At 41.4% G+C, this 28,000-nt stretch overlaps 1 protein-coding gene across 2 annotated transcripts; it reads left to right on the forward strand.

Annotated features, from left to right (window-relative positions):
- The first annotated feature begins 4,263 nt into the window (after nucleotides 1-4,263).
- POU2AF1 (POU class 2 homeobox associating factor 1) lies at nucleotides 4,264-27,945 on the forward strand. Of its 2 annotated transcripts, XM_009912266.2 has the most exons (6): nucleotides 4,264-4,446; nucleotides 22,976-23,103; nucleotides 23,824-23,866; nucleotides 23,957-24,228; nucleotides 25,657-25,928; nucleotides 26,859-27,945. In XM_009912266.2, the coding sequence occupies exons 1-6, from the start codon at nucleotides 4,344-4,346 to the stop codon at nucleotides 26,872-26,874; spliced, it is 834 nt and encodes a 277-aa protein (XP_009910568.2). In that variant the 5' UTR covers nucleotides 4,264-4,343; the 3' UTR covers nucleotides 26,875-27,945. The 2 variants fall into 2 exon arrangements, with proteins under 2 accessions (XP_009910568.2, XP_069644106.1); XM_069788005.1 differs by having other exon boundaries at nucleotides 25,657-27,945.
- The last annotated feature ends 55 nt before the right edge of the window (nucleotides 27,946-28,000 follow it).

Consider the following 28,000-nt stretch of genomic DNA (forward strand, 5'->3'; position numbering starts at 1 on the left):
GTGCCATCCTTACGTTTTCCAGGGAGCTTTTCTTTTTAATGAGTAACTAGGCATGATCATCTGATGGGCTGAGAGACATGACCAAGGACTGGCCTATTGGATGGACTCAGCATTCACAATACAAATATTAATGAATGTAACTGAGCATGTAAAAGAGACTTGCAGGGCTAGGAATCCTCTTGATGTCCTAAGGGTTTCTGTGCCATGAAGAACACTCTGGTGAAGGCTTTTGCCTGAGGGAAGCTATGCCTTTATGCACACAGAACTGAAAGCATTGTGTTTCTGTCTGTTCAAGAGCTGTTTTGAGCACATTTCCTTTTCTGATGTTTCCTTAATCCAAACCTTTGCGTTTTAAAGACCAGCATGAGGTATACAGTGTTAACCGTTGTGGCAGCCATGTTATTTTCATCATCCTTACCTGAAGAGCAACACACATCCTGGAGCATGTGTCATTGCTGTTAACTTTGGTTCCTCTGCTCTGTTTCTGGACAACTATTTTTAATTACCTTTGGAACGTTCTTTCTGTTACCAACCTAGTGTCAGAAGACCACAGGAACTTGAGTTGGAGTAGGCTTTTACGTAATATTGTCTCTTTCTTTGGGGCCGTTATATAATTCCTGACTGTAGTGAGTGTTAGAGAGCAGATTGTCCAAGGCTGAGCTGCAAGATTTGGTGTCTGTGCATTTGCAAATTTCCTTCGCTTTGCTTTGTCAGTCTCGTTAACACAACTGCTGAGCCCATTTAGATTGACAGCGAGGTGACCAGCAGGTGGCAGTTTCAGCCAACTAATACATATCTGCTAAAATGCAAAAAAATTTGTGTACTGTCAATACTAACAGCAAAAGTGGATTTCTTTTGCTTTTACCTAACTTTTAGCTTTTGCTTGTGCTTCATTGCCCCTTTGGATGCTATTGATGACAGAGTTTCAGGACAATGACAACTGCCAGTAAGCGATTGACATGGTTCTTGCTGGAGTCATTGGTGCAGTACTGGACTAAATCAGTACTGGGTTTTGCATTCAGGAAAGAATTGCTTTGAGTGTATAGGGACTGTTTATCTTAGACAAGCGAGTCAGATCATTCAAATGTTGATATACACCTCTGCATCCGAAGGCTGGCACATGTTTAAGTATCTTTTTGAATGTGGCTGCTGAAATCTTTCCACTGACTTGCAGAAACTGCAGATCACATCTTACTAAATCATGAAAGAGACCTGTAACATTCTTCTCAAAGTAGTAACTTTTTTCAAACACAAAAATCCAGTTTTGCTTCATGACATGAAGCCCTTGTGTCACTAACTATACAAGGGCAAAGAAATTTGGCCCCCACACTTGCTGATGTGGCCCTTTTTTAATGCCAACAGTTTGCTTTTTTTGGTCAAAATACAGTTTTTGTACTATCACAATAACTCCAAAAATGAAAGGGTATATACATGGAGAATAGTGAGTGTAGAATAAAGCGTTGCAAGGACAATACGTGAGTGACAATGAGTGAGTCTTTGGGACATCATCATCATCATCACATTCCTCTTTGAGTCTTCCATTGTGATTTGCCTGCACAGTGACGTGCATAACATCCTGGACACTGAGATCCAAATTCCTGGAGCGAGTCATTAATAAATTTCAGCTCTCTCAGCTGCCAGACAAATGTGCCTTCTCACCCCTATGAATACGTCCATCTTCAGAATTTCTCCACTTCCACATATGATGCATTTAAACTAATTAATTTAATCTCTTTGCTAGTGGGGAAATAAAATATTAGTGAAACAAGAGCAGACTTGAGGCAAATTCCCTCCAGCATCCTTTTCTCAGTGTGACTGGAAGCACTGTGTTTCAGAAGAAGCTTAAGAAACCCTGCAGAGGCAGCCTGCCTGTACCAGAGGCTTGAGCTATTGGTTACAGAGAACCTATGATAAGTTTCTGCAGACAAATTCAGCATGAAGATGCAGAAAGAATTCCAGCAATCACTCCTAGACTTTTATTTGACTTTAGAACAGACCCAGGTGGTTGTTGCTCCCATGGCAGTGACCAGAAATTGGCATTTTGTCTTCTGTTCCTGCTAACCACAGCCAACATTCATAATTTCCCTTCCAGTGCAGAGCTTTCGGCTATGCACACTTCTCTAGAGTGGGTAGTAATGCTTCCACTTCACCAAGCTTTTAATTCTGTGTTTTAGTCTAGATGGGTTTTTTCCATTCTTTCTAATCAGTTGTTAAATAGGTAAGGACCTTGGTGAAAGCTCTTCCTGGAAGCCCCCTGCTGCAACTTTGCAAATGGAAAGTCAGGTTTTCTGAATGTAGCCTGGCCAGGAACCAGAGCTGATAAGGTAAAGGGGATGTTTTTAGTTCCTTTTTTTTCATCTGGACGTGAAATCAGTTTGAAAATCTTGTGCTCTCTCTTAAGCATGAGGGCCAAATGAAGATGTAACAGATCTTGTTTTCTAAATCGGGGTCAATGCCTTTAGGAGGGGGAATTGTCATTTCCACTGTCCTAAGGCTCTGTACATAGGGTCCACAAACCTGTATCCTTGCTGTTGGTGATGAAAAGGGAGTTCCTTCACAGGAAAATTCCCCCAAACTTTTCCTTTTCCCTGCCTCCCCCAACTTCCTAATGGAGTCCTTTCCCCTAGACTAGGCAGAGAATTAATCTTCTGAATGGAGAGATGAGCTAAGATTTGCAGGTGGTCCTGCAGGCAGTACAGAGAACGGCCTAACCTCCCATGCTGCTTGTGTCCTGGGAAAAGCAAACGTCCTGAGTTTTCAGAAACAACTGCACCCTCAGGGGGGTTTCCCAGATATTTGAAGGAGACCACGGAAGAGCAAATGCTGAATGAAGCAATGGGAATTTTTGTGTAGATTCACAGATCAGTACAGTGCTATTGTTCTCTGTAGCTTTCTCCCACTCCTCTGCAGCTGTACATCATGGGTTTCAGGGTAAGGCAGGCATGAGGATGCTGCCAAAGCTGCTGAGTCCTGTTTCTCTATGAAACTCTGGGGGCAAATGTGCTCAGAGAGTGCTCTCAACATGAATGTTTTCCAGAAGGGACCAGGCACTGGTAACTTGACTTTGCTTGTGACACAGTCAGGGCTCAAGCTTTTGCCTTGGCAACAGTGGCAAGGTTCATGTTCTAAATGAGCTAGCTAGAAACAGCCTTACAGCGTGGTTTCTGGCAGAAGGTCTGATCTGATAGTAGAATATCTAGCACCTGCTTAAAGCTCTTAGCTTGAAGAAATGCTGGTTGCTTAGGTTTTGGCAAGCCTGAGCCAACACCTGAATGTGAAAGGAGGTGTTGAAGTCCCTGGTTTACTCTGCTGAGTTGGGCATGTTGGTTGGCTGAATGTGGCTTTTTCAACCATTAATACTTCTGTTTGAGATGGGTTACTTCCACTGTATGAATTGAGCACAGAGAGTACGAGCTCTAACTAAAATGCCTTTCTAGGACTTTCTTTAGTGTGCATCCAGTCAAAAGAGATATTCTCAGAAAGTGGTTTTAATCTGAAATTCATGTCAGCAGTAACATGAATTTTGAATCAAACCCACTTCTACAAATGGTGAATGCAGGTCGTGAGAAGTATCACTGAATTCATGTTACACAAAGTCTTCCTTGTTCTTTAGTTTTGCTTCTGTGAAGAAAAAGAGACGCTATTAAAAATGTGATGGTAAGAACTCCTTTAAGTCTGCCTGCTTTGCTTTGGCAGACTCAACAAAGGGGGACTGAAATCTTTAGTGCAGCACGTTACTGTCTTCTGTGCAGGACCACTGCAAAAGGAAGCCTGTTTGAGACTCCAGTGGGAACATGGAACAAACCTTTATGCTGCATCGCTTTCATAACTGATGAAACCCCAAGCTTTCTTGCTGTCTCATATTGCCAACTTCCAGAGCTAGTCATGCGATTTATGTGCATAACATTCAATGATATTCTTAATCCTCTTTTCTCTTCATGAATCATTTGAGATCTGCTTTTGATTTCTGCCAATTTCACGTTTATTTTGGGGGTGGTTCTGTGTGTAATTTCTCAACAGATATCTTGGACAGGTGGTTTTCACTGTGTTGGTGCGCACAATCTCTGGAAGCCAGCAATTCACCAGACTGGTGTTACTGTAGGCGGGGAAGTTACAAAGATGCCCTGCTCCTTTCACCCCTTAACACCACCTGCTTTAGCAGCCACTCTGTGACATGTGAAAGGGGAGAAGCTGTGCAGCTGCTCCCAGCGCTAGCTCACCCAAGATCATCTGTCAGCATTGCAGTCAGAGGCAAGCTTGCAAGGTGCACAGGCATACACAAACTAGTTTGAACACCTAACTGCAGAGAGAAGCTGCAGTGACAAGCTTCAGTGTGCTACCACATGGTAGCATGCCTGTGGTCCCAGGCTGGCTTTGCAAGCAAGCACAGAAGCCTAGGCTTGTGGGATCATCGCTGTTCTTGGTCTTCTTTCTGGCTCAGTCAAGGTTAGTTCACATCTCACTTCCAGCTGCAGTATGGACACAGACTGTATTATGTGCTATTGTTTCTTTGCCTGACTCAGTACCGGAAACTTAAACTAAACGTGACTGCTACTCATTCACAGACAAACACCTGAGGGTTTGAGGAGAATGGGTAGGCTGCAAGCAGACAGTGCTGAACATGGCACGTGTGTGAGCAGCAGGAAGGGAGAAGCAAGGACAGGTAGATCTGAGAGTATGTGTGTGGGACCACTACAAACAGCTTGCCTATTTGGCTTTAAGAAGTGGTGGGGTGGTTTGGTTTGGGTTTTTATGGAGGGGGGTAAACCAATCACATCTTGGAGCTCAGCAACAGACCAGATGATCTCCTAAAGAGTATAAAGTACAAAGAAATTCTGCAAAGGTCTGTTCTAGAATTTAACGTGTGTTGGAAAACACAAGGGCTTGTTCATGGGAAACTCTCATCTCTCTAAGTGCAGACACGGTCTCGGTGTGAGAAATATGGTTGGCTTGGGTTTTTTTACTTTCATTTTACTCTAGAACTCAGAACTTTCTTGAGGATACCAGGAAATTACTTCACTTAGGCATCTGTGTGCAGGAGTTCTGAAGGATTTCATGCTCTTCTTTGTGCCCGATGTCACACCTGATCCTTATGGGACATTTATTTGTGTGAAAAAATATGTGCAGTAACCCTGGAGTGGATATGGAATGTCCCAGGTGCAGATCCTCTCTGTCTGAGAGGTCATGAGGGCTATGGTGATTTACACTGCCCAAGGACTTCATCTCTAGCGATGAGCATATATGATGGCTGCATCATTTGTTCCTTATCAAAGCTGAGGTATGAATCAGAACTTGTTTCAGAAGGTGAAGTGGGAGGTGTGAGGCTCACATAAAAATTAAAAAGAAAGAAAGAAAAAAAAAAATCACTGAGTTTATTGTACCATGCTTGCTTCAATGTTACTTACAGTACTAAAAAAAAAAAGAAAGTTATACACTCCTGAGAAAATACATGATTAGTGAGCAGTCTTGTACACAAGGCTATCCCCAAAAGTTTGGCCTCTGTTCCCAGCCCCTACTACAGATTTCTTATATGACCTTGAGCAAAGCACTGAAGCTCCTATCAGCTTCCTCAGTCTGTGTTGCGTGATGAGATGTGTATACCTCTTACTTTAGCTCTGTTCCTGGCCCTGCCTTGCAGTGTATGCCCTTCAGAGGGGTGGTATTCCCAAGAAAGAACAAAAACCAAAGAACCCCCAAACCCACAAAAAACCCACAGGACTATTTATTGATGAGGGGTTGCTGCAGAATTGGCACGTCTTTGCTTCTCTGAGTCTATAACATACAAAGCTGATGGAACAGGCTGTCCCAGCAGGAGATGCCATCTTCTCTACCTGTATCAGACCCTTTCCTGAGCCCATGTGAAATCAGAAATGTGTCCTGCATTTTTTTTAGGGCATGTTTAGTGGGGCATGTAGTAAATTCTGGCATTATCCAGAGAGTCTTTGAGATTTTTTTACAGCTCTCATTAAAAGTCTCTTTTGCCCTGCCTGGTAAATCTATCTGATCACATTGTTATGATCTCCCTCCTACTCATGGAAGGACTGGTAACCTTCACACCAGCCACAGCTTCTGCTGAAAATGGGAAATTTCCTTCTTTTTTTTTTTTTTTTTTTAATTTTATCCCCCCCCCGACTGTTTGCTTCAAACATGCTTTAGTAGTGTTTGAGGACTTGTTTCTGGTAAATGGTCTGTAGATAGAGCATGAAAATTCACTCCACATTGTGACACACTATGGAGCTCACTGCCATTGTCCTCTGCCCTTGTTCATAGTAGTTGTCATGTCCCTCATGCTTCTCAAGGAATCAGCTACCTTCTCGCTGTTTGTGGCAAGCCACGGCGCATCTCTGCATCCAGCAGAGACTTTGACTTTGGGGAAGGGCTTTGGCTTTGAGGGTTTTTTTAGGCCTTCATTCATTTTGATGCCCAATCAAGCTACCAGAATTAGGACCCTCATTGTACTAGTCCTGCTCTGCAGTCTACTAAAAGAGATAAGCACCTCCAGAAGGTTATTTGGACTTGGGTGAATCATACCTCTGGAGATGCCTTTTGTTCTTTTGGTTCTGTCAAGGGAGTTCAACAGGGTGTAGTGTGATGCTCCTAAGTTATGTGATGTGATTTACATAACCTTGCTGGAACAAATCCTGGCCTTGTACTCTGTGAGCTTTGGTTCTGGATTGTTTCTTGCTATGTTTTCACATATAATGTCATGCTACAAAATAAAGATATGGGTTATAGAATTTGTAATCTGAAACAGCAAAAATTTTCAGTCAGATGTCAGATCTTGTTGCTTGAAATGAGGCTCAACTTTTCATTTCCTCTATTCTCTCTCTTGATTGATTAGGGAAGAAATATGAGAACCTTTCCTAAGCATGGTTGTCTTTTAAACACTCATTCAAGCCTATGACATAGAGGTCCATTTATTAATTTAGTTATTGCATTTTCAAAGGTAAATGTTTGTGTTTGCAGACCACAAAGCTTTCTGAAATATCAAACTACTACTTATATATTCATACTTCTTACATTGTATGGCAGGATTAAAGTGCTAATATTGACATGTTTAAGAAAAAAAACAAACCAAAAAAATCCCACACCCCACAACAACAGCAAAACCCAACACCCAGGACATCTGGCATTAATCCACTTTTGGAAGAAAATTACTTATGAGCTCAACTCCTGTCCTGGGAATAAGACAACAGCAAAGAGATGAGGGAGTGAGATAAAGCTCAGGTTCAGATTGTCAAATATAATATATGCCTATGATTTTGTATAATTTGTATACTCAAAATTCTTTCAGGGCCATGTTGCTACCAGCACTGAGTAGGCATAGTTGCTACCAGACAGAGTAGGCACAGTTCTTGGTTTTAGTTCCCCCTTAACAGGAGTGTCAAGCTTATAGCATATATCTCTTGGTGTTTGCAGTGAGCTTAGCTGTAAGATTACTGAACAACTGCCTTCTCTCACTCACTTTATCCTGCTCGTCTGCATTTCTGTATTGAGGGGAACCAGTGGCAAGAGGTTTCTTTAGAGGCTGTATGGGTCTTTGCCATTTGCAGTGGATTTTGGTGAATCCACTGCTGCCCACACTCAAGATGGGAGATGGAGGCAGACTTTGTCCTGTAAAAGAGGAAAGGATGGATTTGTCTGCAACTTCTTTGAGTGTTCAGATGAAAGTCTTGCCCACTGCTTGGTGGCGGGTGGTTTACTAGCAAGGGAGCTGCAGATTTCTGGATGCTGTGGCTGATGTATTGATTTTCCAGCTGGCATTGTCTGATGAGGTACATATCCTACATACCTTAATGAAAGAAAGACTGATGCTGGGCATCTCTCTTTCACACTTGGATCATCTTGGCTGGAAGAGGAGATAAAGCACATGCAGTCTGAGTCATCCTTGCACTCTGCTCTTACTGTCCTTGCTGAGATCAGCTGCGGGGATCCACTGGGATCTGCTGCAACCCTTGACTGGTTCTTGTGTGTGCAGAGCTACCAACCCTGCTTAGGAGAAATGCATCTCACTGTAGTTCTAAAGAGAAGGGGTTCTGTACTGTATAAAGTGCATGGGTGCTCTAATGTGCTTTGCAGCTAATTTCAGTTTATCCTTTGAACAGCTGTGTGTGGTGGTCAGACCAAATTATAACACTGCCTGTGAATCTTTTTTTCTCTGGATATGACTCAAAGTGTAGCCAGCAGGAAGATGAGAGATTGTACCCTGACTCAGGCCAGAGATATTCCTTGCCAAACCAAGGTTTGATTGACTCTAATATGTAGCCTTACATAGAGCTTGTTGCTTTGGCCTTTATGGTGAACAGGTCAAGGCATAGCTGGAGGCAGCTAGATTTGCATCTAGTCATCTAGTGGCAAAGGCTGCAGTTAGTTTTCTGAGTGTCTCTTAAAGGTACAGCTATCCACAAGCAGCCTTCCTGCTGTCGGTGCTGTTTGATCATCTAACAATAGCCTGGGCTCTAGCCATATTTATAGACTATAAATGTGAATCATGATTTGCAAACAGTTGTCGGGGGAAGAGGCAAATATGATACTTGCTAAGTGATGTTTCTCATCTTTCCCTCTGCTTTTGTCTGTTCCTTTGGACCTCATTAGTAAAATGGTCCTTAACCAAATTGCGTTTTTCTGTAAATGCATGAAATGAGAAGAACCTCATATTTAACAGAAGATTCTATTTTGCTTGGTATGTTGTGGGGTCACCAAGCTACACACACATGCCCCTTTATATTTTACAGTATAACTGTGAAGTCACTTTTTGGAGAGTGATTCTTTGTTAATACATCAAAAGTTTATCTGGTAACTGCGTGTAAAATATGGAAATGGATGATTATCGGCCACCAAAATAGTGCTGGCTGTTTTATCTGTGGAAAACATGCCCTTTTTTGCAACTTCCTCATTTGAGATGTTTATTACAAGACTTTATCTGCCTGGTTTCATATTTTTAAAGTATTGATATAGAGAACTTAAAAACAGTTTAATCCTGAGTGATTTAGTGTTATCCACAGCTTTTCTAAGCACAATTGAAGTATAGTTAAAGGTGAGAGGATATGCATATATAGATTCTTTTAATATGAGACTGTATATTTACTTTTGTGTATTATGCAGTCTGCCTTCACATATACATAAGACCTGGTGTGTACAAATCTTACGCAGTGCTTCTACTAGGCAGAGCACAAATGTACGGAGAGCATGTTCTCATACTTAAAAATAAGGTCTTCCTCCTAGCAGAAGCCTGCCTAAATCTTGATTTACCATTCTGCCTTCCAGTATCTCTGTGATGTCAGAATCCAGGATTTTCCAGAAGAAAACTGCAACAGAGTACAGTTCTAAACACTCTCTGACATTGTCTTATGCACTGACTCAAGCCAAACTCCAGGAATTTCTCCCAGTATTTCCTGAGATTGCCTTTTGCTGTAAGCTTTTAAGTAAACCTAAATATATGATTGGGCTCTGGCTTTTAAAGAACATAATTTGTCAGGAAGAGATTTCCTGTTGCATTACAAACATTTATCTTAATTCTACATATTTAAGAGGTTTCTAAAATGAAGTTCCATTAGTTTAGGGAGAAATATGATACTGCTTTCATATCAGAGATATGAGAGTCCACAAATTCTTCCTGCTTTGGTGTAACTGAAATGCCACTGAAGCCTGTTTCAATATTCTTCCTCGCTTCATCTGGCTAAATTGGGCTATGAGTTAGACTCTAGCTTACCTGTCCGTCTATGAAGTATTAGTTAACAGATTGCCTGCTATTACTAAGCACTTCAACAGCAGAGAGGATACTATACTGTGTGGCTGGTAGTAAGCATTAATGCAGATATGCAAAGTGTGGCTAAACAATGCCCTCGTGCCTGAGAACTGAGGAGGTGGGTGCTATTTTGGAGGGCAGCAATGTGAAGGTACATTCCTTATTTCTTTCCCCTCTGCTTGCTTTGGGGTTTACGGCTTTGTGTTTTTTAGACAAATCTTTCAAGTAGAGGGAATACAATTAAGCATTTATCTTCATTTGATTAATCTAGGTTTTTCTATTAAATGCAACACTAATGGTATGTTGCATAGTGGCTCACAAAATGGACTTACGCCCAAGAGGTGTTTGGCATCCCCAAAAGGATGAAATTCTTTTAACAGACTCCTGGCTAAAGAACTGAACAGATCCTGCCACCTTCTTTTTATGGGAAGAGAAATTTGTGAGAGCAAACTTTGAGGCCATGGCAATTCAGTGATCAAAAGCTGAACAAGAAGATAAGAATGCCAGAATCCTAAACTCACTGTGCAGTCTCCAACAAATATTTCTCTGGCAATGAAGCTCCTAAGTCAGTGTTACTTGTGAAAATTCATTACGATGGTCTGATTTTTTAGAGGCAAGAATGTTAAGAGGTTTAAGAAGTTATGTTCATGCAATGGTCTGAATAGGTAAAATATAATGGTGCTGTTATTAATGCTAATAACTTATTTGAACTCCTGTGGCAAGTCTCTCTCAGCCTTCCTTTGGCTTTGCAAGATATTTTGGAAGGGCCATCTTTTCTTTAGTAGGAAGTGTTTTATTTTGATAAAAACAAAACAGAAAAAGGGTTTCTTTTTTAAATGAAGGACGTCCTCATTTAATGAGGCTTGAAGTGTTTACAGGTGTTTCCTCATAAGTTCAAATTTAGTGGCCCCAGGGAGTTGAGATTCTCATAAGGCAGGAGCAAACATTCAAGTTTTGTATTTTAAAAGTGTTGCACATTTAAAGGGCCAGGCAGACATGGCTTGTGGGCTGGTTCAGTCTAGCTGAAGCGTATGAAGCCAATAGTTATGCCATCTGAAGCAGCAGAATGCTGTCTTAAGTGAAACAAGACCATCCTTAGTCCCAAAGAAGGTCAAAATCTTACACACTACTTGTGTTTTTTCTGATGTACAACCTTTTGACCTAATTTTGCAAATCTATGGTAAAAGTCCCATGAGTGGCATGTTCCAGGTTTGATTGTTTGTTCAAATACATTTCAGTGATATTGAGTGCCTTTTTGTGCATAATATCTTCCAGAGTTCACTGCTCTTGGAGGAACTGTTTAGCATCATGAAGAACAACATAGAGAAAGGGAAAATATAAAAGTGGTTGTGGTTGGAGGATGTGATGACATCACAGGGTTCAGCGGGAACATGGGTCTTTTAAAAAGCTGAAAGAAACATCCTGACAGTCAGTTGTCACATCCCCGTAAAGGAGTCAAACACACGTTAGCTATTAAAAAGCCAAATTATCTTCATCAAAGAGAAAAAAAGACTCCATCCTGACACAGAATATGCACTGGCAAAAATGTAAGTGAGCTCTGATTTGTTTTTCATAACTGCGATAAAAGCTGAAGATTGTAATGAATAAGTAAGCATTAGCATAGCATGGGAGACAGTACTCGCGAAGAGATATATGGCTCAAGAGAGGTAAATGATAAGGCATGATGCTAATTTTCCAGGAGGGATATTAACACAGGGCGGCATTGCTGCTTTGTTGGCATTCACCACTATGAATCAAGTGGAAGACTATGATTCATAAAAACAATAACAGGATGCAGGTATTATATCAAAGGTTACAGTGGTTACATACCAGAAAATTTTCCTTTTTAAAAGTGAAACCTGTGAGAAATTTCTTATTTCTTTGCCTTTTTTGATATGTACTTTTTTTCAACTAATAAAAAAGATAAGGAACAAAGCAGTTGAGGGCAATACAGTTATGACTTTACAGGAAATCAGTTTTCTTGTTTTCAAGATAATTTCACTCCTCTTGGCCCACCTTTGCTTGAATAGTTTACTGATCATAATACAGGTACGTGTTTGCTTCTTACAAGTTTTTCATTCTCATTCTGGATCTGTAGATGCTGCTCATTTTTCAACTGTGCCGCCATCCTTTGCATTTCACTGTGCTGTTCTGTTAAGCTGGAATAATACAACACACCTGAATGGAAGAAGCTAATTTCTTAAACATCTGCCAGTCACTTATCTGATATGGAACTAACATTAATCTTCTGATTATATAATAGCTTTTAGGTTAGGTTGTTCAGAGGTTAGTTTACTATGCATATGCCTTTCTGAGCTTATTAGCAGTAAGTCTGTTTTCTCTGCTACACATTTCTCCTTTTTTTCATTTGAACACTTTGGAAGCTCAAACATGTATTTGTGAAATTATATTGTAGACTGTAACATCCTGTAGCAAGAAGCTCTGACTGCTTATTCAATCATGTTTCAATTTGTCTGACAAGTATTAAGCAGCAAGCAGGAGCACTATGGCAACACACCTTGTTTCCCCTTTATTTTGTGCTGTTTTCAGAATCAGTAGGTATATGATGTGGAGCATACTGCAAGATGATTGGATTCACATCTTGAATCTAATCTTCCATCTCAGAAGCCCATTAATGGTTTGTTTGGGGGCGGGGGGGGGGGTCTGCAATGACAAAGCAATACTAACAACCTGGTGTTTTGGGTAGAACAAAATTGGTAACTGAATTGGTATTTTTTCTTTGACACGTGCAGTGCTTTTAAAGGTAAGCAGGAATTATAAGCCTGCATGAGAAGAGATCAAAACCTGTATCTTGATGTCAGCCATTCCCTGTTGATCATTTCTAGGCAAGAAACTTCTGGCCAATACCTGCCTGTCCCTCCATGCCCCCTGAGCTTCTCAAGCCTTGAGTCTCCTGTTATAGCAATGTTTCGTGGCAGTTTTGAAAGCCTGCATGAGACATAGTAACTGCCTTAATTTGGCTTCTGTTGCTTTTCACAGCGGTCAGATGAAACAGCCAGTGGAGTGGCCAGACTCCTCTCTGACTCCTGGGCTGGTTGCTAGAGCAGCCTGGCGTTATGTTTGCTAAGACACAGAAGGGGCTGAGGGGAAATTTCTGTAGGTGGCTGCCTGGCTGAGTCTGTGCTCACTGTTGGCATTTGCTGTCTTTGTCTGCTGTGTCATTTCATGGTAAGGGTTCCTTTTACCAACACGGAACTGTTATCTTATTAACCCTGCTTCTTTTCCATACCATTACAGTAATGAAATATGTGCTTTGGCTTTGAAGGTAGACAAGAAGAGTATTCTGATGACTGAGATGCAGGCAGCTTGGGTGCAATTGCCTGCTCTACTGGAGACCTCTGTGTGACTGTAGGTAGATTGCTCAGGTCAGTACAGGTATTCAGGTGCCAGGTCCCAAAGGCTTCAGCGGAAGTTAGACTTCTCAGTATCTCTGTGAGTCTCAATTTGGTGTCTCTGGTACACCCGTATTTCCTGTTAGTGTGACCAGCTGTGGCCTGAAGTTTGCTGCACCATCTGGTTCAAGCCACCTGTGACCATGTGGATGACCCAGTGCCCACATGCGAGCCATTGGCTTGCTTTAAAGTATAAATTGATGCAGAGGCAGTATGGGTGACCAGAAAACTTGGTTTGTGCTTGCATGAGCCTTAGGCTAATGTGAGAGCATAAAAGCCCTGCTCTGCTCCCTACCTAGGAAATGGGAGGAGCTTTCCTCTGCCATGCAGAGAGTTTCAGTACAATTAAAACCAAAATGAGTTACTCAGGTATTCTGGCAAAAAGGCATCCTGGATAGATGGGCAATAAGTCTGTGGGGAGCTTCTGAGGAGTGGGTGAAGCTTTTCCCCAAGTATGGGACAAAGCATCCCATATTTGGTGTAGAAACAGATGGCTCTAATCCTGGCAAGAGCAACTGTTTTGTTTTGTTGCACACCTGTGGTACTGTGCTGCCAGACACCCAGGTGAATGAGACCTAGGCTGACATCTAGCCATGCACTCCCAGGAATGGATGTCAGGGTTTGACATTTCTCACCCTGCAGGTAAACTACTTCCCTGTGGTTTAACCTGCTGTATTATGGAGTAACCAGACTAGTGAGGCGTACGACCATGTACTGGGGCATATGTAAAAGAGACTTTTATATTGCTTGGTATCTGCCAGAGAAAGCAGGGATGCTGCAATAACTGAGCGAGAAGGAAGACAAATGGAGGCACAAACTGAAGTACCCGTGAAAGTCAACTGGAGTCAGGCGTTTAATTTCCTAAGGCTTCTTTGCAAATTTTGTAGTATGGACCTGGTTTCTGGAGGAGACTGGATTGAAAAACAAGGCAATTATTAAGTCCAACTTTACATGCTTAAGCAGCAGGATGACTAGGGTATATGGGGCTATGAGTAGGTTATGTACCATTGTGTTGCTAGAGGAAATGAAGGGCATGCTGGATGCCAAGGCATTCCTGCCTGACTGGTACAGAGTTGGTTCCCCAGCCAGAGCTGCATTTGCAATTCCAGTCAAGCACAGTGCCAGCTTGAAAGCAAAGGCAGAGGCAGAAATTTTTGTTCTATCTGTACCTGTGTGAAAGGAGACTACATAGAAGTCCTGGCAACCTCTTCCATCAGGATACGTTGACTTGGATTAAAATTGGTTTTTAGCTAAATAGGAGGTTTCAAAAGGAATGGTATCATTTCCATATGTTTTCCCCACCTATAAAAATAAAACACAACCACAAAACTCCACCAAAGAACAAAAAACTCTCCCAAACCCAAGCCTAAGAGTGACACAAGAACTCATTTAAATAGGTGTGACTTCATCAGAGGGCATTTCTCATGGGCACCTTCTAAAGGGCAGTTTCCCGCTTCTTCAGGGGACCCTTCTGTAGAAAGGCCTGCAGGAACAGAAGGAAAACTAACAGACCTTGCCCTCAGCTGCTATGGTCAGAGACTCTTGTCCTCCAGGGAGTCTCGCATGGCTGGCCCTGCACACTGGAAATCGTTCCCTCAGGGTCACGGCCCAGTGCACTTCTTTGCAGGAGTGGGGCCCAGAGCTTCCGCTCAGCAAAACCCCAGAGAGTGTCTCAGCCTGAAAGCATCCCCTCCCACGGCAGAAGCGAAGTGACTGGTCGGGGCTTCCCAGCTTTTGGCAGGATTCTGCTGAATGGAAGCAGGCCTGCTCTGCAGCCTGGTAACCCTTCAGGGATGGGAAATTTCTAATGGGCAGCACCAGCTACTTTCCTTTTACATGTCTTTATGCAGATAGTTACCTCATGTTGTATTTTGAAAACAAAATTAACATACCTTTCATGCAAATGGTTTCTGCTATGAGAGGGTATGCAAGCAGGTTGAAATTCTGCAGGAGTTTCACATTTAGGTGATGCTTTTGGCTAGGTCAAAATGCTTTGGACACTCAACTCCTGTTGCAGTCCAATGGGACTTCTGCACATAAGGCAGACAATCAGCTATTTAGCTGTTCCACTGACTGCTTGGATTCCCATGCAACTAAGATATGTGAATCTGCACCCTTGAAAACCTCTTCCCAAATGCTTTTTAAGTGCATAAAGCCTTTTCTGCCCACAACAGATGTGGGGCTCTATACAGCCTTTCTGAAAGTATCAGATAATGAGACTGAGAGGTGAAACTGCAATATGCTGCACCTTGTGAGTTTTAATTTTGGTAAAACCCCACTGGGAAAGATGGATAGTATGAAAGTTGAGCCCATCCATGCTTTACAAAGCAGGTGTCAGGCTCTATGAATGACCACATAAGAAATTAAATGGAAAGCTTGCATTACTAAAATGGAAAGAGTATTATGGGCTGGGAGGAATTAGGACATGCGGGTGAGACTTATGGTTAAGACACTTTCTGTCTATCTCAGCTTCCCCTTTGTAATAGGGTTCTCTTGTTCTGAAACATAAATTTTAGTAGCCCTCACTGCTACATGGCCAATGCATCCAACTCTTATTTGGCACTTGGAAGCTCTTTTTTTTTTTTTTTTTTTTTTTTTTTTGTTAGAATAATCAAAGCAGCAGGGATTACTAACCAGCCTTTCCTGTTGTTCCCTGAGTGTCTTCAGATCTCCCCTTGATTTTGTTTCTATCCTGGTGGAAAAATACAAAGTTAACATTTTGTTTGCCAATCTGTAATACCTTCCTTGTGTTGGAACAGAATGTAGGTTTTGTGCGGTTCTCTCCTGGCTTCCACTCGTTTAGATCATCTGGAGGTGTGAAGGGGACCTTTTCTAAAAGGACAGTAGTCAAAAGCATACTGTGCTCCCAAGAATGGCACAGGCAGGGTACAAGGGCACATGGATCTGCTAGAATCCAAGCCTAATTTGATTCTTGGCAATCTTCCAACTGTAGATAAACACATGAAAATAAAGATACTGGGCATAATTCTGAAATACACTACTGTCAAACTAACATGTTTCATTGACTTCGGTCGTTGAAGTGCTATGTAAAAGAGCCAAAAGAGACATAGTCAAATGCTGTACTGAGTTGTTGGTAAGCAAGTGAAATATTTAGTCTATTGATTTAATTATGCTCAGAACCCTCCTGAGTTCATTTCCTTATGCTGAGCAATGAACCATCACTCGGCTCTTTTGCTCATGCTCTGAGTTCTTCTGTTTATTGTAGAGCAGATTCTCTGCTCAGATGTTTGTTTAGCGCTTTGTGTTTAACTAAATCTTTATTGAAATACCCACCTGTAGTGTGATACACAGTATAGACAATAATCCACTCCAGTTTTCCTCATCAGGGTTGTATACAAAAAATAATGGTAACACCTGGAAGGAGATTTGGGATGTGTCAGAGGCACAAAAAGAGCTGTATGTTCAGTCCTTCAAGTGGGCCTTGATGTGCAAACCTGGGGCCTCAAGACATACCATTTCAGATGGGAAGGCTATTGACATGATAATGCAGCAAGCAATAGCCAAATGGAATACCTATTAGATAAACATTTTCTGAGCTGTTTCGTTATTTATTTGGCAATGCTGTACACATGATTTTGTGTCTGAGCACAGTATGGCAGGTTATTCATTCTCAGAGCCAGCCAGAGAATGTATTAGTCAGGTCTGTATTAGTCAATTTAGGCAGGGACCTGGTATCTACTAGCCACCCAAGCCCGTTACCACCAACAGAACTTGCTAAGATGGATCTTCGTAGAAATAATTGATTTTTGTTTCCAAAGGCATGAGTTGCAGATGGGTCACTTCAGAGTGTTTCACTTTTGACTGATCAGTCGGAGAGTTTAAAAAAGGGACACACTCTGGAGGGTGCTGAGGGCTAGGGATGAAGTTGAAATGAGGAATCTTTCTCCTGAGTGACTCCCTGTCATGTTACTATCTGGGATCTTGGGCAGTTAAATTAATTTCAGTACTTTGTTTCCGTGCCCTGGACTTACCACAAAGCAGAGACATAGAAAGATCACTTTGGTTTTTTTCACTCTTAGTAACATATTGAGGGAAACAGTGTAACTACCCAGCAAATAAGGACAGGCTCATCATCTCTGGTCATGGCTAGGGAATCCTCATTCTGCAATGCACTTTAAGCCTCCTGGCTCAATGGCTTTGCTTGAGGGAGCACAGAGACCTGAACAAGCATTACACTATTTACTGCCTTGCATAAATGGGTACTGGTGGTGTGATTAGAATCAAAACATCCAAGCTCTGGCTGCGGCCATGAGAATGGCTGCAGTTGGACTACCTTTCCAGCACCACCTCAATACCTTTGTGGGGACTGGTAGGTTGTTGTCCTAGGAGCAGTACAAGCACAAGAAAACCAAAAGGAATAAGGACTATTTTTCTCCTGGTTGTATAGATTTGTAAAGTTCTGAGTTTTCAAGGGGAATCTAACTTGCCTGAGGACTGCAGATCCTCCTTTGCAGGGATTTCTAAAACTACTGAAAAGTGCTTTTGTCAGTTCTATTAAAGCATGTATCCTTGGACAGCCGAATAGCTTTGGAGATCTACCAGTTGGGTGACGCTTCCCTCAACTTTGTACAGGGATCCTGGCAGAGCTAAGAATTGGACTTATATTTCCTTCTCTTTCCTTGCTGATCCACTACTATGAATAGCTAGCTAGGCTGGATGTAAATACAAGGGAAACTGATTAAGTACTTCTCTTACGAAGAATTGCCTGCCTAGCTGTTAAGAGCTACGTTTTATCAAAGTGCTTTTTGCAGTGATCCATGATGTACTGTGGAACATTATCAATATCACAAAAGCAGCTGTTTCAGTTCTGATGTCAGCTCTGATCACATGATTCATTTCCAAAGCAGCAACAGACCCAAAATAATATTACTGGCTTTAATACTTTTAAAAAATATTTTTGAAGGCTTCTGTATCTGAAGTTAATGTAAAATGCAGACAACTATGGCAAAATATTTAGTCCCTCGCTAAATGGGCATTGATATCTTATTGAAAAAAGGTTCTGATTAGAGTCTAAGCATCCAAGTAGTGTATACAAAGCTAAGCCACTTTTTCTTTTTATTAGCCAAAGTTCACTGTGTGTGATAAAAATGTCAGCAGCTGCCTATGTAATTTAGTCTTCAATATTCAAGCCAGAAACTCACTAGTTTGTTAATTGAAATCTAAATTTTTCTTGTTATTCAAGTTACTGTTTGCTTTTTGGTGTTACTGCAAATAAGAAAAAGTTTTCTATTGTGTTTCTTTTAATTTTTTTATTATACTAGGGTGAAAAAAGAAAAGAGAAAAATATTTACACTGTTAACGCTGATCAATTGATAAGCTTATCACATGTCAGTGTGTGAGCAAAGAAACAGTAAATCTTCTGAAACAGTGACTAGTGTGTCATTTGCTGTTGCAGGCAGGTAGTCATGCAAACTCTTAAAGATTAGCAGTGTATTTCAAACAGAAAAGTGGTCTGATGGGAAATCATTCTGACTTGTTTGGAAGGATGAAGATTTAAACTGATCTGCAGTTCATGTGTGTGTGAAGGCCAGTGGTGCTAATACAAAGTTTAGTGATCTGAAACTTGTCACACTTCAATACTTGCAGTCTTCCAACAGCTGTTTTGCCATTATCTTCCCTCCAATTTCAGCAATGGTTAAATAAAAATTTAGAGGAAGATGATTTTGAAGTTGCTTGGTTTAATTGTTTGGCAATGTCTTGGTATGCTTTCCCTGTCTGATCTTTTACTCAGATGCATTGGCTATGCCTGCTATGTTCAGCACAACTTGGACTCACACTCAACAGATACAAACCAATTGGCAGAGGGATAACCAATGTAGAGAGATGAGTGTTTTGACCTTAACAACAACACTAATGGAGTTGTCAAATCTTCATCCAGAGTCCACTGAAACTGGCAACCTTCAACCTTGTCTGTGCAGTCTGGACACTTTCAGGCTGAGTTGCAGAGCGGCCTGGAATCAAACATCATTATGGGCTTTCTTCTGTTGTCACATGATAGAGCTAGTGGGACTGCTGCATTTGGTAGCTTTTCGTTAGCTGTTGTGTTATCCAGCCACTTTGAAAGATTACTCAAAAGTCTTCAAGGTTTGTGCTAGGCTTTTGTTGACATTCAAACAATACAATAATTGATAACATTGATGAAAGGAGTCTGAGCGTATACACACACCATGGATTTGTAAGACAGCCTGACAAAAGCATTGCAATGAGCTAAAATATATTTTCACATAGGAACTATTGCAAAGCTCCTACTGGTTGGATTAAATTCCTTCTTTTCTTTCTTGACTTCTGACACTTCATACTGCTCCAACTTCAGAGAGCAGTTGCAAATTAAGATCCAGTGCCTATTAAGGAACAGCATAAGGCTGTTCTGTGGTCCTTGAATAGTATGAGACAAGCTAGAACACAGTGGGCACTTGAACACTGGAGCACATGTGCTGCTATTCCTTTTATTTTTTTAATAGAATTTAGGCATGCAGACCTCAGTGCATTTGCAGCTTATGACTTAAATAAAAATATAATTGAAACTAGGTCCAAGGCAGCCTTTACAGTTTATTAAGACAACCCTGGTATAAGAAGTTGGAGACTACTAAATCCAAGTACTTCGTTTACAAGGATATTTTAATTGTCATTGTTTCTCAAAATGCTTTTATTTTTAAAGGATCATATTTATTTTGTTTTATGAGGAATTGTACACTGAAGCCAAAAGTAATTTTGCTGTGGTTCATCTGTAATTCTCAGACTTGGTAAACACTTGAACAGTGGAAAAGCAGCTGTGTTTTACCATTATTTTTATTTCTGGAGGTCAGCTTGGGGGAACTGAAATATGTTCTGCAGACTTTGGTGTTGGGTTTTTTTTGGTTTTGTTTTTTTTTTTTTTTTGGGTTTTTTTTTTTTTTGGTTACTCTGCTTACACCGGAAACTCTGAATAGGTATATTTGTCAGCTTTTACAGTAAATTTCTTCTTTCCCATCCCCCAAACCTGGAGCCAGAAACTGCCATCCTTCCCCACCCTAATTCTGCAAGGACGCCCTTTGAAATTGGTGTGATGACTCAGGGATAAGATACTACCCAAGAGGTACAGTTCTGCCTCTCATGCAATCTATAGCAGAGCTCTTATCTGCTTTGGCGGAGTTGATGTTTTCATGCAGCATAAAGAACAGCAGCAATGTCTGACTCTGACAAGCTTTTCGGTAAAGTACAAATAAATAATTTCCAAATGTAAATAAATCACTTATAAGACTAAGAAAACACCTTTGTGATGGTCTTTATTTCAGACCTCCTGCCTAGTATTCAGCTCCTTTTCAGAGTTCTCAGTACAGTTCATACTACAGCACTTTTTAGCACTGTCTATTGTTTGCACTCAGATAAATTAATTAAATTTAAAAAGCAAAATGTGAACTGTATTAAAAGCCCTTGTGGATGCTTGTATGCAGAATTAAAGTGACTTTAATTTCCTTTGTTAACTGCATTTCCAAAGCCACAGGATTCATGAGAATGCAAGTAACCCACTTCAAAGTCCCACAAAGAATGTCCACAGAAAGCAAAGGTAGATCAGGCAAAGGATGAAAAATCATCTTTTCTTCAGCTACTATTTTAAAGCAAAGTATTTTCCCAATATCCATAAAGGTAACAAAGACAACAGTTCAATGCATAAGTGTAGTGCTGTCTGGTACTAAAAGTATTTATAATGATCAATCAAGATTTCATGATTAAATGGTATGTAGTGATGCAGAAAGAGTTAATGGTAGAGCAAAGTTGAAGGGAAAGAAGTACTTCATTTTTTTAAAGAAGAAATTAAAGCAGAAATGTTTTATTCTGTTAAATATTTTTTTAGTTTGACTTACAATGTCTGTATTTAGACTCAGTTTTTCTCCCCCCAGAAAGGTGTAACAGAAACATTTGAGTGCGCATGCATGTAATTGCATGTAACTGGGAGAGATGATCAGAAGTAAAATGATTCATCTTGTTCTGTGATGTGAAACACAGAATGTAAATCTGAAAAAATGCTTCCTGGGTGGAATAATATTTTAAGTTTAAGATCTGAGCTGGATATCCACCTGTACTTCATAAAGCCAAAGGCCATATGTGATCTTTAGAAATGGAAACTTATCAATTAGCATATTTACAAATCAAAGTGCAGTAAAAAGGGGCAGGTAGCCACTACTGCTATCAGTGGGTTTACAAATATCAGGCCTCCCTGAGCTTTGATATCCTATGATTTCCTTCTGCTATCAATTGCCTCCAAATACTTCATGTGAAATATGGGTTGATAATATTGCCTTATGAAGAACTGTGCTTCCTCTACTTTCACTTGTCACAAGGCTTTGCGATAGGCTTTTTTAGCTGGCCGTAAGCTTTACTTTTCAAAATAGTTCAGAGTTTATGGGTATAAGCTCTGAGATGTGTTGTCAATATAATGCCCCAGCTCGCTAAGTTATAAACCTCCTGGCCAGGCTATGAGCAAAGCTCTGTTTGGAACAGAAACGTGACTCTGGTCCAGGATGGCACTTAAGTATACCTGCTTGTTCTCAAAAGCTATGAGGTATGCATGTCAAACTAGTGGTGAGTTAAATGGCTTTCCAGATGAGGATGCTTTTCTGATTTGGATTCCATTTATAGCTTGCATTTAAGTCAGAATATAATGTATTTCTTTTGAATATCTAATCTCTACTTTTTAATGTATCTAGTTGGCCAGCAATTGTGTTATGTCATAGTCTAGATATCTACTAACCAATCTGTATTATATGCCTGTTGAATATATTCAGTCTGATTTGTCCTTCAGGTGGGTGTAAATAGCTGCACTGCAGATGAGTGGCACTGAAGCAGCATAAAGCAGATACACACAAGTGAAGTCAGGAGGAATAAAATAAACATGCTATTTTTGTCAGCAGCCTAAAGAAAACAGAATTTCAGGCTCAGGGATTAAGGAGGAAAAAAAAAAAGTAGAGCACCACAATTAACAGATTTAAACCTCATTGGAGGCAGTAGAATGAAAGGTTTAGTCTAGAGACAGTTTGAGGAAAACCAACTTTTGTATGTTGCCTCTCTATTTTTGTTTTTTGTCTACCTAGCTGGTTAAGTTTTGAAGGACACCCTTTTCCACCTCCCTTCAGAGTGTGTGGTTCACCGCTACTACTCTGATTTCACACATGTATAAAATATATCCCCATAGGGAGATGGAGATCTGTTGATAGCCGTTGCTTTTAAGAATGGAGTATTATCCTCTGCGTAACAGCAGCAACCCCTTTTCCATGTACTACATCCTCCCTGGCTTTCATAGATGTCTACAGCAATATGCCTAATTATTCAGCAGAACATGTTTATTACACCCTGTGCCTGATAGGACTATAAAAACACCTGCCAGTGTGGCAGGGAAACTGCCAGCTCTGGCTTCCAGACCATCCTGCCTGTGAGACCTGCACAAGCTCTTGTGCTGTGAATTATGTATGAATGCTCTTTTGCAAATAAAGGGGGCTGAGTTTCTCAGTATTGCTGCAGCTATTTAACAGCTGGAGGGAGTTGCAAGTGTACACATTTCAGGTTAGGTTGTCCTCGTGATCCATCTGTGTGATCACAGCATCCAAGCAGCAAAGGTAGAGAGAAGACCTGTGCCATCTGATGTCATGTATGGGCCAAAAGACATCATTAGCTAAGGAAGAAAATGTTTATGAGTGCAGATTCCTGCCACATTGACTAGTACAACCCACAGACAAGCAGGCTGCCGTAGGGATTTTGGCTCTGTGTGAACGGTGGGAAAGGAAATTAAATGTCATGCACTTTTTTTTTTTCTCAGCTTCTGCTCCAGAACAGCAGCCGCAGCCTCGTCCCTATCAAGGTGTCCGTGTCAAAGAGCCAGTGAAGGAGCTATTGAAAAGGAAACGGGGAAATGTTCATAATGCCAGTGCAATGGCAGCTACAACGGTAGGAGAAAAAACAAACACAGGCAAAAAATTCTTCCTCCGTAGCTAAATGATTGACCAGCCCTGGCACCAGCTGTCAACACTTTGGCAATGAAAGAAATGTTTGCATCTCTAAAGCATTTTGAATGCAGTGCAGCCTCATGTTACCTGGAGATACCATTAAATATATCTTTTCTTTAGGTGGAGTGCCTTTAGGATGCTGTGACCACCTTCAGTCACCATTGACCTAATGGAAGGGTGAAAGTGCTTTGCACTTGGCACAATCTAACTCCTAGGAAGAGAAAGTGGCTTGGAAATTAAGCAGCTTGTTCAAGAGCACAAAAAGAGATCAGCCAGAGCCATCCTGGGCTATCTGCTGCTTAGTTTCAGGCCACCTCTATCTGTCCTCCCAGGAGGAAGCAGATTGGCTGGCTCCTCTCTGAAGAGGAATTCCCTCCGCAACACAAGGTTTAAATACTGTTTAAGGCCTCCTTGAGCTGAAGGGACATGTTGACTTTGGCTAGGCCCATGAACAGGGCTGGTGTTATGTGTACTGTCTGCCAGGCTCAGTTCTCCTGGTCCTTCTGTAGAGGCAGGTGGGAACATTCAGGCACTGCCATTAAAGTAGCAGCTGATAATCAGCTGATAATAGCTAATATGCTCTGTCCCTCAGTGCTTCTCAGAGGGGATTGAATTTAATGCTTATGGTGTTAATCCCTGGATATCTTTTTCTCTGTTCTAGGTTGTTTTGCCCCATCAGCCACTTCCTTCCTATTCACCAATGGGTAATGTTTCCCTGACTTTCTAAGTGTTTGTCAGCCCTGCTGCGGGGAAGATTATGCTGAACTAGGCTTTAATCCTCTCCTGTTTTTTAGGCCAGCCTTGCATTGATATGGATGTTGCTGCCTCTGCATTGCCTGTCACAGATGAAGGAGCACTCTGTTCTGGCTGGATCTCCCAGCCCTCTCCCACATCCTTACAGCCTTTAACTCAGTGGACCGCTTACCCTGATTATGTGTCCCATGAAGCAGTCAGCTGTCCATACACAGCAGATATGTATGTTCAGCCTATGTGTCCCAGTTACACACTGGTTGGACCTTCATCTGTTCTGACTTACACTTCTCAACCACTGATCACCAATTTTGCAGTAAGTCAAAAATACCTAGGTATAAATGACAGCAAATTCCCCACCTTCTAGCAAGAGCCATGGGGAATGCCGGATGTAATTCTTATAATTTAATTATTATAATGTTGTGTGTCTTTGTATCCATACCAAATAGTTGTTCTAGCACTGGCCCTGTCTGCACTGTGCTGGACATTAGTATGGTTTGAGCAAGACAAAAAGTTGTGTTTTCACTGAGATCAAGCATACTTTGCTGCCATTTCCCTAGCTTTCTGCACTCCAAATTTTCTGTGTTATTAACACATACACTGTTCTTTGCTGGTGTCCTGGGAAATGAGTCATCTCTTATCAAGTCAGCAGCAGGGCTGCCATTGCCCTGAGTTTGTTCAAGCCTATGAACAGTTATTTACAGTAGGAGAATACTGTTTGCAATTCAAGGATAATAATGATGAATCTTACATTTACTGTTGTCATCACTTTCAACTTTAGGAGCTCGGATTTGGAATACCTGAGGAAGAAGAATTAAAGTAGTTCACTGAGTGAATGCACATTATAGTCAATAAATGCTGTTGTCTGGACAAGTACTTAGGACACAGTCCCACCAGAGATCTAAGCAGTATCTAGGGGATTCTTCACTATTTAATTCCAAACTTTAAAAAAAAAAGAAAAAGTAAATGAGATTCCAGGAAACTCATCCACCAGGTGAAGCAGGAAGAATGACTTGGCAATGAATTTCTCAAAAATTGCTGTTTAAAGATGGAAGAGGAAGGCCAAAATAACACGTCAAAGCCAAATATTTGGTTTCAGGCTGAACAAAATCTGTTTGGCTGACCCAAGATGATTTGTTCTTCCTTAGAGGAGAAGAGCAGAGAATTCTGTTTCATTTGAAATCAAGCAGCTTATTTTCCTTTTAATGTTTCAGTTTAGCTGCTGAAACTGACACACCAAATCAGCAAAGGCCTATGCCTGTGGCCTGTGGCCTTCACTGGGGAGGAAGGGCTGTTGTTTCAAATGTGACTCTGCCTTGGCTGACAGGGTCTGGTCAGGATGCACTGTTGCAGAGGCCAGAATAAGCTGCCTTCAGCCTTGTGGCAGCAAAGTTGTGCCTATACATTCAGCTCGCAAGAGAGGCTATCAAAGAAGGCAGTTTTCAGCACAGGATGTAACTGTCTCATGGGCTTACCGTGAGGGTGGGAGTGGGAACAGAAAGCTAGAGGGAACTTGACATGAGTGTAAGCTACTGGCAGCAAGCACCTGGGACACCCACAGCCACCACTCTCATGGGAGCCAGCGTGGGAAAACTGTCACAGTCAGTATAATGCTTTACCCAGAGAGACAGGAAAAGGGATGTTAAAAGTGAGACTGAGCATCCTTAGTCTGTTGTTTTGTGTCCTCCCTCCACCTCACCTGGCCAATTGTTTTACTTTGTTTAATTTTTTTCTATTTTAACAGCCCCGAAGCACCACCCCTGCTGTAGTGCCTCAGCTTGAGGTGACGGATCAGCAGCCACCTCTCACATACTTCCCGTGGGCACAGCCCCTCTCTGCACTGCCAGCCTCCACTTTGCAGTACCAGCCAGCTTCTTCCACACTTTCCGGGCCGCAGTTTGTGCCCTTGCCAATCTCCATTCCTGAACCAGCCCCCCAGGAGCTGGAGGATGCCAGACGAGTCATCGGCACACTGCCCATTGAGAAGCTGCTTCTAGAAGATGAAGACAATGATACGTATGTTTTAAACCATGCTCTCTCTGTTGAAGGGCTTTAAGTTGCACAGCTGGGGCCTGATCCTCACCTACTCAATACTCCACCTCGCACCACAGTGAGTTTTGAGTACAGAGGAAAAGTAGGCTGGGGGGTGGGAACTTTACTTATGATTTTGGTGTCCACCTCAAGCACACCATGACTTGTGTGTTGTGTGAAACTTGCTTTGTCCTGGGGCCCAGCACAAGATTTCTCTGCTGTTAGAGTTCCTGCTACCTCTCCCAGGCAGGCTTTTGATACTGCATTGTTCTTGTGCTCAGCATCAGTACGAGGTGACTTTCATTCTCAGACCCAAGGCATGGTCTCCAATTGACATACTATAGTGTAGCCATGGCCAACTGTAGCATTTGGTGAGGGTACACTTGCCTCTAAACATTGACAAGACCTAGTTCAATAGGACTGCTTTCCAGAGCTCAGTGTAAATGCCTTGTGTGTGTGTGTCTTTGCCCTGTCCATGGAGGAACCTCTATCTGATCTAGGTCACTAGAAAACATTCTTGGGGCCTAAATTGACATTTTTCTTTCCTAAATTGAACTGCTCCTTTGGAAAGTAGGAAAATGTAAAGCGTAGTTTTGTTCTACTGGTACAGGTAGATGCATTAGTCTGAAGACAAAATGTCAATACAGCTGAACTAAACACCAGTGCAGTCAGACATCTCTATTTACAGAGCAACACAAAGTAGCCTAAATGAAATGTTTGAGTTCACACAAAGGTGTAACTTGAAGATCTCACCTTGTCTGCCATTGGAAGACAGCCATGTAGGTGTGGGACGGTGGGTTGGAATCATGGTCTTTCAGCAGCAGAATGTTTTTGGACTCTAAAATATCCATCTTTGAGATGGGGCGGCTGACTTTGTGGCTGGCTGGTAATGCTGCATGTTCTACCAATGGACAGATCCTGGTCCCACTGAAGTCACCGGGAGTTTTGCCTGAGTCAGGATTGCAAGACATGGCCCTATATCAGGAGATCATTGAGAAGACAGGGTCTTCCAAAATCTGGACTTCAGTCTAAGAAGGAATTCATGGCATTACTATTAGTCGGCAATACTTTCGTTTGTTCTTTAGCATTTGAGTGTAAAGTCGGTGATGTCGTGCTGAGCCAGGGAACCTTAGTGACTTCTCTTATGCCTTACTGCTATGGAAAGTTTCTCTGTGCTGTAGTCTCCCAGGGCCAAGGTGCACACATTTTCTTTATAGCTTTCTGTTTTTCTTTCCTGCAGAATGAGTAGCTTTACTTTTTCCTCTGATGCAACTGTAAATGTTGTTGTTGATGTTCAGGAGTGCCACGCCACAGGCAAATATATTTGCAGGACATATATCCCCTTCTAACTCTGTTTATTGTTTTCTTAATCAACAAGGGACTCTTGGCTGGTGAACACAATTTCTCTGGGTTTTTCTGCTTTCTAAAGCCCAGGATCCTTAGGTGATTTTAGTATTTGTGAGGCTAACTGCAAAATAATTTATTGCACTGTTTATTACCTGGTGTCCAGCACTCCAGTTGCCACCCAGGCAATATTTCAAGTGACCTTACAGTTTATGCCTGAGTGAGGTTTGCAAGCTCAGGTTGAAAGTCTTGAGGACTTTCAAAGCATATTTCGTTATTTAATGTTGACAAATCTGGAAGACATAAGCAATAGATCATGTAAGTGATCATAAAGTTGTTTGAAAATAGCAGTAGTTCAGGTGCATTGAAATTAGTGGCTTACATTTGCAGAAAAACCCAGCAAAGAAATTAATTAGAAGGAGCTTAGTTCACCACTGCTTACTCCAGTTTTATAAGTACAAAGACAATCAGTAGGTAAAACTGGGATAATGCAGTTGTGAATCAAGCCTGTGGTTGCTAAGATTGCTTTTAAATTTATGTCACTCCAATGTATGTAAATTCTGTGTGTGAATATAAAACAATGATGAACTGTTTCAGAATTTCTTTCTGGGTTGTTCTGGTTAGAAAAAGAAAAAAATCTTTTTCAATAAAGATCTACAGTAACTTTCATATGCCTAGAGTGTTTTATTTCCTATCCAAAAGGGTAACACAGC

This window comes from Haliaeetus albicilla, chromosome 7, assembly GCF_947461875.1.
Source record: "Haliaeetus albicilla chromosome 7, bHalAlb1.1, whole genome shotgun sequence".
Lineage (NCBI taxonomy): Eukaryota > Metazoa > Chordata > Aves > Accipitriformes > Accipitridae > Haliaeetus > Haliaeetus albicilla.